This window comes from Mercenaria mercenaria, chromosome 15 (genome assembly GCF_021730395.1).
Source record: "Mercenaria mercenaria strain notata chromosome 15, MADL_Memer_1, whole genome shotgun sequence".
Lineage (NCBI taxonomy): Eukaryota > Metazoa > Mollusca > Bivalvia > Venerida > Veneridae > Mercenaria > Mercenaria mercenaria.
The window spans coordinates 6,958,666-6,972,909 of NC_069375.1; the positions used below are offsets into that span (position 1 = coordinate 6,958,666).

At 34.7% G+C, this 14,244-nt stretch overlaps 1 protein-coding gene and 1 long non-coding RNA gene across 5 annotated transcripts in view; one reads left to right on the top strand and one right to left on the bottom strand.

The window, feature by feature from the left end:
- The window catches only part of LOC128548893 (uncharacterized), a 191,344-nt gene that overhangs the window by 74,320 nt on the left and 102,780 nt on the right, over nucleotides 1-14,244 (bottom strand). The gene's annotated exons all lie outside the window — the stretch shown is intronic.
- LOC123537607 (serine/threonine kinase-like domain-containing protein STKLD1) overlaps nucleotides 1-14,244 on the top strand; it is a 42,891-nt gene that overhangs the window by 4,183 nt on the left and 24,464 nt on the right. For 3 of the 4 annotated variants that reach the window (XM_053524455.1, XM_045321564.2, XM_053524456.1), the window contains exons 6-11: nucleotides 1,073-1,143; nucleotides 3,126-3,238; nucleotides 7,145-7,186; nucleotides 9,194-9,387; nucleotides 11,383-11,456; nucleotides 13,632-13,741. In XM_053524455.1, coding sequence (XP_053380430.1) covers nucleotides 1,073-1,143; nucleotides 3,126-3,238; nucleotides 7,145-7,186; nucleotides 9,194-9,387; nucleotides 11,383-11,456; nucleotides 13,632-13,741 — 604 coding nt within the window. The remainder of the gene's footprint in view (nucleotides 1-1,072; nucleotides 1,144-3,125; nucleotides 3,239-7,144; nucleotides 7,187-9,193; nucleotides 9,388-11,382; nucleotides 11,457-13,631; nucleotides 13,742-14,244) is intronic. The other variant, XM_053524457.1, reaches the window with a different exon arrangement.

A 14,244-nucleotide genomic window follows, 5' to 3' on the forward strand; every position in this document is an offset into this window, starting at 1 on the left:
CAATTCCCATAACTCTGTATTTGAATTTTGACAGAATTATGCCCCTTTTTAACTTAGAATTTTTGGTTAAAGTTTTTGATAAAGTCAAATATCTCTGTTACTATCAAAGCTTTTGACTTGAAACTTAAAATACTTGTTTACTGTCAAAGTCTACACCAGGAGAAACAATCCCCATAACTCTGTTTTGAATTTTGACAGAATTATGTCCCTTTTTAACTTAGAATTTTTTGTTAAAATTTTTGATAAAGTCAAATATCTCTGTTACTATTAAAGCGTTTGACTTGAAACTCAAAATAGTTATTTACTATCAAAGTCTACACCAGGAGACACAATTCCCATAACTCTGATTTGAATTTTGACAGAGTTATGTCCCTTTTTAACTTGGATTTTTTTTACCGGCAAAGCTCTAATCAGAGTCATGCACTGAGAAAAGTCGAGCGTGCTGTCTTACGGACAGCTCTTGTTTTGTATAGATATTACATGGTGATGGACTTTTTTTATTTCAAATGTTCATTTTTATCACAAAATATTCAACTTAAGACAAAGCATAATTATACTTTAAAATAAATTTCATATATACAGTATGTAGTTCCATTGAAAATGGGTTTGTAATTCTTTTAATATTCTGCCGTAGGTAAAGGTAAAGTTTCTTGTTTAACATGGGTAGTTGATGAAAGTGCCCACCTGGAATGTATGGAACAACTTTTTTCCAGCCGAGCCCACGGCAGGCATCATATTTACCTCCCCAGCACCCAGTCTAGGCTGATACTGCTGGAAACAGTACCAATTTAAGTAAATGACCCAGCACTGAACACTAGTCGGGATATCAGCAGCGACCAGGAATCCAACCTGGACCGCTGGCGGCGTAGTCCAGTCTGCTAACCACTGTGCCACTGACTCCCTAAAAACATGAGGCTAACTGCCTTTATGGATTTATTACGTGTTCATCCTTTTGTCTGGGATATCTTCATTACTTTGTTAAAAATAGCAGTTAGCTACCAAATGGAAACAGGGAATTAAACTGTAGGTGATTTAATGTTAATTGTTTGATAACAGTTCACTATGTTTTTAGCAAATCAAGCAATGGTTAGGGCAGATACTAGAGGCCCTGATGTATGCACATAAGAAGAAAATACTCCACAGGTATATATATTATATTGAATACAGTTTGTTATGATATTGAAGGATTATAGCAAGCAAAGAATTTCTGTATAAAAAAAAACTTTTGACAACATATTTTTTGACTATAGAATTTTTCTATCTGTCAGTGAATCTTTCTTATTTAAGTACTTACTAATTAACTCCTGTTCACTCCAGAAAATAGGGCATTCACCTCCATTTAGTCCAATCTTTAGCTCTAAACTTGGCTTCACGCCATGGTATGGCAACCTTCAGCAGTTCTTGTCTAGGCTTCTCAGGGGTTGTCACTGGATAACATCTTTCTTGAGCTTGATGTACCGTATTTTACCTAAGTCTTGGGACAGCATAAAATAATAATTTTTTTCACTGTCCCAAGACATATTTCCCGAAAAATGATTATTTTGAAAAGTGTCCCAAAAATATGGACACAATAATCGTCATCGGGTAACATCCCCCACCCACCCGTGTTGAAAGCAAAAAAAACAACTTAACGATTATTGGTAATTATTCTGTTGATAAACAAAGTAATTGGCCTTGTTTTCATCATCAATTAATACCCCCTCAAAGAGCTAAAAGAAGTGTGTCGGTATCATGACATTAGAAGTGGAGATCAAAGCGGTATAGTTTCCCCGAGATTTTCATGGCATTACGTCATGTTTTCGCGCCATGTTGCACATCACTGTTTGATTGTACCGCCTCGGTTCTTAAGTGCTGAGAAGTAGATCTAGTCTTGTAACAATCAATCAAAAAAAAGCTTCTTTTTAATTTGTTAAAGCGAATGTGCAATATTCCGTATAAACTGACAGGTAAACGTGTCAAACTATAATAGCGGATATCTTACCTCTGTGACCTATTTGCCCTCAAGGAAATTACAAAATGGTTTGAGAAGAATATCTTATTATAAAGTGTAGTGTCAAAAAATAAATGTACATGTACAAAGATTCATTCAAAACTTATTAAAAATATGCAACAACATAATTATTGTTTTTGTTTTTTAACCGCATTTTCTATTTACGTTCACGAGGTCACGTAACAGAAATCTGTTTGCCAAAAATCGTTTTACTTCATATTTTTAAATTGCTGCCGCCTTTTCATTATTTAAGATTTTTCTATTCTGTTTTTTGTATTTTCTGGTCAAAAGTCTAAATTTTATGCCCATAGTTTGTACCATTTATTTACTTTTAGAAAGAAATAAGTATTTAGGATCGCGCTGTTTGAAATTTTGCAAGTAATTTCGACCGTTTTAATAGAATTTTGCCAACATTTCTGTCGATACCTTTTTAAAATCGTTATAGAATTCAAACTATATTACTTCTCAATCGTTGTTGAAAATCTGAACCGATAAAATCAAAAAATGAATGCGTGGCGCGTGTTTCTTGTATACGTGTCGATGAACAAAAGCAACGGCTTGTAAGTTAGACATTACGATATGTCGCACGTGCTCGTGAAATGGAAAATTACCGGCATGGCGTTTAGATATCTGTACGATTTGCGGGTAAATTCCAGTCAGTGGTAAATAAAAATAAATAAAAAACGGAAAATGGACTTCCTGGCTGCAGCAAAAAAAAAAAAAAAAAAAAATACAACACTTAACTGGTATGGTAAAAAAAACATATTTGGGTTACATCTTGAATCAGTACACAACCTTAGTCCCAACACTTAGGACGAAAAATACGCTGAGAAAATACATGTCCAAAAACTTAGGGTCAAGAAAAATAATTATTTTTCCACATTTTAGGGGTGTCCCAAGATTTAGGGTGTCCCAAGACTTAGGTAAAATATTCCAATATTTAGCTCTGTGCTTGAATATTTACAAGTTGATTACTATAATAACTGAAACAAGGGATGTTGATTGATGTACAAAGGTATTCATCTAGTATATTCATTTTATAGTACAGGATCTTTCATATTTTATGTAATAAAATTTTAATGAAAGTGCAGAGCTGTTATGCTTGTGTAATGTAACTTGTTATATATGATTACAGAGATATACGTCCCAGTAATATATATGTTCAGGCGGATGATACCCTGGCGCTTGGAGATTTTGGAGTGGAAACTATTATGGGAGATGCTATTACTTGCACCAGAGCTAATGCAGGTATATAAATATAATTCTTTGTGATATTTATTATATATGTTACTATATATTCTGACTGCAGAAAATATTTTGTATATTGTTTGTATATTCTTTTCATTTTTTTAAGGAAATTTATTATAGCAAACATATACAAGCTATTAAGATTATATAGACGAATCCAGAAAGTTTGTGTTCCTTTAGCAAAAATATGAAATGGTATCATCTGAATTACTGTACATTATTTATATAGTTGTATGGATATTGTCTTGCTCCTGTTGATTTGTGATGTTGGCTTCAGCTTGATCATGCTATATCATAGAGCAATATACAGGTAGTTGAAGCATGTAATTCAGTCATGATGTCATTCAAACTTGCATCATTTGATTGCTTGTAAACAGGTTTCATTGAATGATTTTTATTTCACAGAAAGTATTTTAGGTGTAGAATTTTAGACTGTGTGTATGGTACACATATGCATATTGTCTGTGGAGATTTTGGTAGGGGCATACCATGAGTGTGCAGTCAATGATTTGTTTGCAGGATGATTATTATAAAATGTAAATTATTAAAATTTATTATATCATTTAATCGTATGCTAAACAAAATTTGAAAACTTAACATGCTATATGAAAAGCGCCTTTGAATGTGTTTATCATGAATTTGAGGGGTGTTATACAAATCTGGTATAATAATATAATAATAATGATAATAATAATGTAAATACTAGGTTTGGCAAGTGGTTACATGTTTCTCACTTCTATAAAGTCATTGTATCAAAGGATACTGTTAGCATTGTTTAAACACTTGTTTCCTTTATCATTAGACAGAAATCTGTTCTTACTGTTAGGCTGTAAGCATAATGATCATTTATCAGACCAGTGTTTAGTACCTGCAATTCAAAGATTTTTCATAGCATATCCTTGTCTTTAATGTTCTAAAGGATTACAGGTACCATTTCAGTCAGTGTTGCACCTAAAAACAAGGTGTAGTCTACTTTATAAACTATTCGCGATCAACATACGCGAAGTTCCTTTTGAATTTTGTTTAATTTCTTTTTGAATTTTTGCAATATTTATATGTCAGGAAAAAAACCTTTTGGTGCTACTGGCTACAGGGAAAGGTTTAAATGTATGTATAAATGAATGTTGTAACAACACAGTTACTGCCCCTTTTGATCACTTACTGTGAAATTAGAGCATCAACTTTCTGTGTTACAAGTTTAGACTTTCACTCAAGGATGCAATTTTTTTTTATCTTTCTTGTAATGTAGTAAAATAGGTACTGGTTGAACATTTTGCAGTAAAATGTTTTAGAATAGAATCCTCTGATATTTTGCATTCTTGGGTTTAAGCTTAAATTTCTGACTTAGACTGTTGAGGAATATATATATTCCTGGAAATGATCAGATGTTTGAGTTTAAGTCTTGATGACAACATGTGAGAACTTGTATATATTCATTTCAGTACACTACATAATCATCTATAATTAATATCACCATATAATCGCCTTGTGTTATTGTGTAAATGTATCATTTTTTCACAGATGTAGTTTAAGCATTTGCTACTGGAACCGATGTGTTGATCCACTGCAGCTTGAATTTCCTAACATTTTCCCATGTATTTCCCTCCAGGACTAAGTCTGTTTTTATGGCAAACTATGGTTTTCCATTCAACTCCTGATTTTGAATACCTTTTTTTATGTAAATAACGTCAGATGAATAACTTTATGTTCCATGTGATATATTGAGTGTGTTTCTTTTAAGTAAATGATAAACATTTTTCAGCAAAAAGGGTCTTCTAGTGGTTAAAATGATAATCAGTTTTAAATATGATTTTTAGACCTATAGAAGATTATTATCATGCCATTTTTAAAAATGTAAATGCTTTATGGTTTTGTCAATAATTATTTAAAACTGAGTTTGCTAATATGACTTATATTACCTTTCATCTGTATTTATTATATACGTTACTATAAATAGTAACAAAAGGCCGTTAAAAACGGTCATTACGGCCTCTGTTGACAAATCCATAATGGCGCAGTGCGCCTCACGTGCCATAATCATAATGGCCCCGGGTAACCGGAACATTAGCGCATTCTGACGTTGACGTCATGTAGCAACGTCATTATGGCGGGTGAAAGGGTGCTGAATTATTTTAAGATCGATTGTCAAATATTGATGGCACTGTTGAAAAAATCAGTACAGGTGATTTTTAGGCCCTTTAAGTTTGTAGAAAAAAATATGTATAATGAAAATACCAAGATAAATATAAAGCGAAGGTATATAATAAAAAGGTCAATAAACGGTTGGCTGTGCCTTCTAGCCATAATGGCAAGAAGGCACAACCAAGCCGTATATTAACCTCTTATTAATTGAAGGTATATAGATGTAAGGGAATACTTCATCTTTTTTAGCTCGACTATACGAAGTATAAGGAGAGCTATCTTACTCGACCTGGCGTCGGCGTCTTTCCGCGTCCCCACCTTGGTTAAAGTTTTTTTTACACTTTCTCTTTTTTCAACTTATCTCTGTAATTACTTGATGGATTTGATTCAAACTTGAAATACTTATTCCTCTTCATCACCCACATCATCTGACATAAGGGCCATAACTCTGGCACCAATATTTTATGAATTATCCCCCCTTTTCACTTAGATTTTCAGGTTAAAGTTTTGATGCACTTTCACTCTATCTCTGTTATTACTGAATGGATTTGATTCAAACTTAAAATAGTTGTTCAGCATCATCACCCACATCATATGACACAAGGTGCATAATTCTGGCACCATTTTTTCATGAATTATTCCCCCTTTTTACTTAGAATTTCAGGTTAAAGTTTTGGTGCACTTTCACTCTACCTCTGTTATTACTGAATGGATTTGATTCAAACTTAAAATAGTTGTTCAGCATCATCACCCACATCATATGACACAAGATGCATAACTCTGGCACAATTTTTCATGAATTATTCCCCTTTTTACTTAGAATTTCAGGTTAAAGTTTTATGCACTTTCACTCTATCTCTGTTATTACTGAGTGGATCTGATTCAAACTTAAACAATTGTTCAACATCATTACCCTCATCATATGACACAAGGTGCATAACTCTGGGACCAATTTTTCATGAATTATTTCACCTTTTTACTTAGAATTTTAGGTTAAAGTTTTGATGCACTTTCACTCTGTCTCTGTTATTACTGAATGGATTTGATTCATCACCCACACCATATAACACTAGGTGCATAACTCTGGCACCAATATTTAATGAATTATGCCCCTTTTTGCTTAGGATATACTTATATAGTGTTTTGATACATTTTATCTTTACCTCTCTTATTACTTTAAGTTGATATTTTTGACATAGACTCAGGCTATTGTGCAATATCTTCATCCACAATTGGAGTCATTAAACACTCTAGTGACAGCTCTAGTTTCCTCAGATGTGCCCAGTTTCACTATCCAGCATCGAAATAGTGGAGCGCGCTGTCTCCTGTTACAGCTCTTGTTTAGTAATATCTCAACAAATTATGTTTTGGAATCTATTTGTCTTGTTTGTCTGTTTGTTTTTCCACCATCGCCTCTAAATTATTTCAGTTACTGGTAATAACTTTGACATTACAGAATTTGAAATAACTGGATGCAATAATAGATAGCACTGAGAAGTGTTGAACTTAAGAACCATAACTCTGTGTACAATAATTTTAGAATTATCTCCATTTTTGTACTTACCGTAATTTTTCACATTTTTTAGATTTAAGGGTGTCTTTTACTTGACTGAAGTGAATTTGGTGTATTGCATTTTAAGCCATACTTTGATAAGGCAAATTCTGGTTCAGTCAAGCTAGTCTTTGTTTGGGGTATAAATCACCTTCATTGATAGTTCTAGCTACGTTTTTTTCTGTTTTCATCATGATCCACCTTGATTTCAGACATAAAGGGAGAGTATGTGAAGCAACCAAGGTTTACATATGGTAATTGCTCGACAAAGAACTCATCTCATTTTTACCGTAGAATAACTGGCTAATGTGCTCCATTAACATTTCATCAACTAGCAAATCATTTACAGTCCAGACATGTTGCACATTATTGAATTTTAGAAATTTTTGGAATTTAGATTATTTTGGTGGAGTTCTGATTCCTTTTTTTTTTTTTTTAGGTTACTGTAGGTATAATGTGGTATGAGAACGTAGCTTTTAAAGCAGCACAATGCACTATAATTCCATTTCAGATTTTAACTGTTCCGGGATTAACATTAGCTTAGTCAGTGATTCATTGATTATTAATGGTGCATGGTAGTATACTGAATTTTTTAATAATTGAGAGTGTTTGCTTTTATGATGAAACATCGAATGGCAGCTTACCGGTAGACTTTCTTAAACAAGTTTTATACTTAAATACGTTGTTAACATATGTTGTTCACATTTCAAACTCATTTTGAATTCCTTTATCATTACACTATGCATGTAAGCATTGCTCATCCCTAATTTTGCATCATTTAAGTTATTACATTTGCTTTTAAAGAAGATCTCATAACTCTAGTCTTTGATGTAAACAGAATTATGTTAATTTGTATCTTTACTTGTATAAATGTCAGTATGTTCTGAATGTAGACTATATAATAGTTTGCAGAATTGAAAGTATAAAATGTGTCTAACATATTATGTATGACCAGTTTTGTTCAATCTGCTAACTGCATTGGCTTGATATTCCATAACAATTGTGAAAGAAAACAACTTCCTTTTTATACGCCCATCTTTGGAAGAGCAGGGCGTATTATGTGAACACATCTGGTGGCTGGCGGGTGGTCAGCATCCAAAAGCATGTCCGCTCCATATATCAGACAGTTTTCATACAAATTTCACCAAACTTGGTGACAATGTTTGTGGGCATAATATCTCAGCCAAGTTTGATAACCAGCCAAATCACTTCAGGCACTCTTGAGTTATGGCCCTTTAATTACTCAAAATCTGCAAATTTAGCCTTGTCCAGTCTCTTAGTCGAACAGTTTCCATCCGATCTTCACCAAACTTGCTGACAGTGTTTGTGGGCAAAATATCTCATGCAAGTTCAATAACCAACAACATCCCCCAGGCACTCTTGAGTTATGGCCCTTGAATTAGGTCAAATTCGATGACAGGCGTATTTTGTGACAGTCTGCCAATCTTGTTTGAGAAAAAAAGTCAAAGAAAGTAAGTTGAGATGATTCCAGTGGGGAGGATGTATGGGGGTAAGCTGTTAGGATTAAGTGAGTGAAATGTTGCACTTTAACAAAAATGGCTGGATTTTAAATTTGAAGTACATGTGCTAAAGAAATTTTTGACAGGTAAGTGGGTTTTTGCTTTACATTTTACAAAATAATGGTGCCAGTGCTGTGGCGCTTAATCCTTTCAGCATACCACCATACATCCCCCCCCTATAATTAATTATATTTTTCTGACTCAGTAGCCTGTTTTGTTTCCTTCTATAACAACTGCATTTTTTGGGAGAGAGGACTTTTCATCACTTTGTTTGATTTAATATTGATTTTTGAGAAATTTATTTTAGAACAGGTTAGGTATACTTCATGTTAAAATGTCTAGATCATTATATACAACCACAGTGTATATCATCAGACATGTATAGGAATCCAGTCACCATATCTGTACCAAGGAAATGAATTACGCTTGCAAAAACAGAAACCCCAAGAAATCTCTGTACCCTTACTTCAGGAACAGAAGAAACTGTATGTGCCTATTTCTGTTTCTTGTCTGTCTTTCAATAATCAACAGAGCCTACTCTGGAGCTATTTTGAAGATGTTTTCATTATATTTTGGATAACTTTTCATCAGTTCTTCAAATAAAAATGTATCAAATATATAGCCTCCAAGAAAGCAATATTCATTTTGGAAAATAACACATTCTAAAATGATTAGAATAGACCCAACAAGATTAATTAAGATCTGACAGTTGTTTTAATTAAGTCTTTAATTGGTTTGCAGCCTCAATGAACTATATGGCCCCAGAAGCTGCTGTTCATGGATACAGTGAGAAGAGTGATGTGTGGTCCCTGGGCTGTGTTCTGTTCGAACTTGTAACCGCCTGGCTGTACAACTCACAGGAAGCTATTGCCAAACTACAGGATATACGGAAAGAGCCTGGTATCCTTGATGAAATCTTTGAGGACATTGCTAAGGTATGTAAACTTAATATGGAGATAAATATTCTGTTGTTCATATTTTCAATAGTTTTTATTCATCAATACTCCTAAGTGAAAAATTAATTACAAACAGTATTACTAAGGTATTGGTTATATTTACATAAAACATTTATTTTTGCTAAATTTTTTGACATGTATAAGCATTATGAGATCTAGATGTCCTCAAGTTTCAAAACATTTTCTGTTGTTTGTGTGACTATATAGAAAATTGAAAATTCTTTTTTTGCAGCATTTTTAGCTCACCTGAGCACAAAGTGCTCAGGGTGAGGTATTGTGATCGCTCACCGTCCAGCGTCCGGCCGTCCGTACTTTCCTTTAAACAACATCTCCTCCTAAACCAACAGGCCAATTTTGATGAAACTTCACAGGGATGTTCCTTGGATGGCCCCCTTTCAAATTGTTCAAAGAATTGAATTCCATGCAGAACACTGGTTGCCATGGCAACCGAAAGGAAAAACTTTAAAAATCTTCTTCTCAAAAACCAGAAGCCCTAGAGCTTAGATATTTGGTGTGAAGCATTGCCTAGTGGACCTCTACCAAGTTTGTTCAAATCATGACCCCGGGGTCAAAATTGACCCCGCCCCAGGGGTCACTTGATTTTACATAAGAAAATCTTAAAAAATCTTCTTCTCAAAAACCAGAAGCCTTAGAGCTTAGATATTTGACATGTAGCATTGCCTAGTAGACCTCTACTAAAATTGTTCAAATCATGACCCTGGGATCAAAATTGACCCCACCCCAGGAGTCACTTGATTTTACATAGGAAAATCTTCAAAAAAATTCTAAAAATAAACCAGAAGGCCTAGAGCTTAGATATTTCACATGTAGCATTGCCTAGTGGACCTCTACAAAATTTGTTCAAATCATGGCCCCGGGAGTCAAAATTGACCCCGCCCCAGGGGTCACTTGATTTTACATAGGAAAATATTTAAAAAATCTTCTTCTCAAAAACCAGAAGCCCTAGAGCTTAGATATTGGACATGTAGCATTGCCTAGTGGACCTCTACTAAAGTTGTTCAAATTATGACCCAGGGGTCAAAATTGACCCCGCCCTAGGGGTCACTTGACTTTACATAGGAAAATCTTCAAAAGTTTTCTAAAAATAAACCAGAAGGCCTAGAGCTTAGATATTTCACATGTAGCATTACCTAGTGGACCTCTACAAAATTTGTTCATATCATGACCCCCTGGGTCAAAATTGACCCCGCCCCAGGGGTCACTTGATTTTACATAGGAAAATCTTCAAAAATTTTCTAAAAATAAACTAGAAGGCCTAGAGACTAGATACTTGACATGTAGCATTGCCTAGTGGACCTCTACAAAATTTGTTCAAACCTTGTCCCCCGGGGTCAAAATTGACCCCGCCCAAGGGGTCACTTGATTTTACATAGGAAAATCTTTAAAAAAATTCTAAAAATAAACCAGAAGGCCTAGATCTTAGATATTTGACATGTAGCATTGCCTATTAGACTTTTACAAAGTTTATTCAAATCATGACCCCTGGGGTCAAATTGACCCTGCCCCATGGGGTTACTTGATTGTACATAGAAAAATCTTCACAATTTTCTAAAAATAAGCCAGAAGAGCTTAGATATTTGACATGTAGCATTGCCTAGTGGACCTCTACAAAAAGTTTTCAAATCTTGTTTTCAAAGTTACTTAAAGAAAATTTCAACTATATTTTCTCATAATTCTTTTGATTGATTTCTATTATGATCTTTTGACCTTGAAGACTTGTCCTTAAGTGCAATGATAACAGGTGAGCGATATAGGGCCATCATGGCCCTCTTGTTTTTTGTGTGGGGGTGGGGTTGGGGGAAGATGGAGGGACTATGGCAACTGCGGGGGCTGTTTGAAGTTCAGTTGGGGTTTGGACCCTAGCTCTGGCTAAAATAGTTATACAATGACATTGGCTGAAGAGCCAAGACTGCTGACAAACATCTGTATCACTGTACATTTGATGTATTACAGCACTATTCAGATGCTCTGATCTCAGTGTTGGCCGGTATGCTTAAAGTCAACCACACACAGCGTGCAACACTTGGGTATGTGTTTTAATTGTTTTACAAAACTGTGATTTCTTTTGCATAAGGATAGCAGAAATTTACTTCTAATTGTAGTAAAAATTGTTTGATTTTCTGTTTCACTTTGTTAAATTAAGTTGTGGCTGTCTACTATTGATGTTCATCAAATGTTTGATATTATACTAGGCTTGAGAAATCAGTCTCTGGGTGAAAGAGAAATATAAAGATGGATGGGCAGCCAACACTGCCAAAAATAACATTGGAAACATTATTAAATTGAGCCAAATCAGACATAGCTTTGTTTAAAACTGCATTTAATCACATGTTGTATTATATTCAATTTATACACTGCATTGGTTATAGATTAATTATGCAAGAGTTAGATTATTTTTAGTGGTGTTATTTGTTGTTATGTAATATATTAGTATCTTTTTTGGTGGTGTTGACTGCCTATAAAGATGGATGGGTTAAGAAACATGATAGTACCATATTTTTAGCTCACCTGAGCCAAAGGCTCATGGTGAGCTTTTGTGACCGCTCAGTGTCCGTCGTGCGTCATCCGTCCGTCAACATATCCTAAAAAAATCTTCTTCTTGAAAACCACTGGGCAGAATTACACCAAACTTCACAGGAATGATCCTTGGGTGCCCCCCTTTCAAAGTTGTTCAAAGAATTGAATTCCATGCAGAACTCTGGTTGCCATGGCAACCGAAAGGAAAAACTTTAAAAATCTTCTTGTCCAAAACCACAGGGCCTAGGGCTTTGATATCTGGTGTGTAGCATCATCTAGTGGTCCTCTACCAAAATTGTTCAAATTATCCCCCTAGGGTCAAATATGGCCCCGCCCCGGGGTCACATGGTTTATATAGATTTATATAGGGAAAACTTTGAAAATCTTCTTGTACAAAACCACATGGCCTAGGGCTTTGGTATTTGGTATGTAGCATCATCTAGTGGTCTTCTACTAAGATTGTTCAAATTATCCCCCTAGGGTCAAATATGGCCCCGCCCCGGGGTTCACATGGTTTAAGAATGTTTAATGTTTATGTTTCACAATGGCATTCCCTTGTATATTCTTCCTTGTTTAACTTTCCTCTTCGGATTTCTCCCCCACCCCTGTCCCCATTTGGCCACTTACCATTTCCTTCCCCTTTAATAATTTTTAGCTTATATTAATATGTACTTGGTGGATGTTTGAAGCAACCCGTCTGAAATATTTTTACAGCTTCTTTTTGTTGTGGGCCTACTATGTAAATACGTAGCTCTGGGGCTGTGTTTTGGTGCTCTGTGCTTCCGAGAAATCTACCCTTACCTATTATCTTTTATATAGACTTATATCGGGAAAACTTTGAAAATCTTCTTGTACAAAATCACATGGCCTAGGGCTTTGATATTTGGTATGTAGCATCATCTAGTGGTCCTCTACCAAGATTGTTCAAATTATCCCCCAAGGGTCAAATATGGCCCCGCCCCGGGGGTCACAAATTTTACATAGACTTACATAGGAAAAAAAGTTTAAAAATCTTCTTGTCTGAGACCACATCACTTAGACCTTTGATATTTGGTTTGTAGCATTGTCTTATGGTCCTCTACCAAAATTGTTTAAATTTTACCCCTTGGGTGAAAAGAGGCCCTGCCCTGGGGGTCCCAAGTTTTATATAGACTTATATAGGAAAAAGCTTTAAAAATCTTCTTGTCTGAAACCATACGACATAGACTTTTGATATTTGGTACCAAAATTGTTCAAATTATGCCCCTGGGGTAAAAGAGGCCCTGCCCTGGGGTCACTTAATTATTTTGTGAGTTATATAGGAAAAATACTTAAAAAATCATCTGATCCTATTTCCAAGACTGTTTAATTATAATTACCTGATGACCCCAAGTAATATGATGTCACCTGAATGTGACCTTGACCTACTGACCTACTTTCTTGTTTTTTAAGATACAGCCTTGAAATTTTGATGACATACACAGTTTTGCACACAAATCGTAAAACTGAATTTCATTGACCATGAATGTGACCTACTTGACTTTCTTGATATTTTATCATCAGTTTGACATTTGAAACATGTAGCTCATATTACTCAGGTGAGCGATCCAGGGTCATCATGACCCTCTTGTTTTGTATAAATTCTAAAAGTTTTTTTTGTATGTTTTTTTTGTATCCATTTCTTATTACAAACTTTTGCATTACAGGAGTCTTTTAAATATGCCCATTGTGAGAAAGTGTCTTGAGATGAGTGATTCGTCACAGTTGGAGAAGAGGAAACGACTGAAATCTGCATCAACAGCCAAAACTGATATAAGTATGTATAGGATTGTTTGTAGTCAATTGCTGAATTGCATGTTTTGGTATCTGGACGCTTTCAGTTGAAACATACATGTTCACTCAGAGATGGTAGTCACTACCAGTTTCTTGTGTTTAAGCTTTGTGGAAAACTTATGGTGTTAATTTATTATAAGTTGATTAACTATAATTAATTATTATAGTAAATCAACTTATAATACTATATATAATATAATAATTACATGTTAACATGCATGCACTCGAAAAGGAAAGAAATTGATTGCGAAACAAGGATGATTTATGGTTTCAGTAAATAAGCAAACTCAAGTTGATTGTTGCACCAAATATTTGATTCAGTGATCACTGGGTTCAAAGATAGTGGGTCTGGTGGCGAATCGGAGTCAAAATTTATGCTGGCTGGCACGTATTTTCAGTTTATACATCTTTTTCTTGCTGTCAGATTGTGTGATGGAATGCAGAGAATGTCAACAAAATATCTCAAGGTTTCAATAAAACTGAATT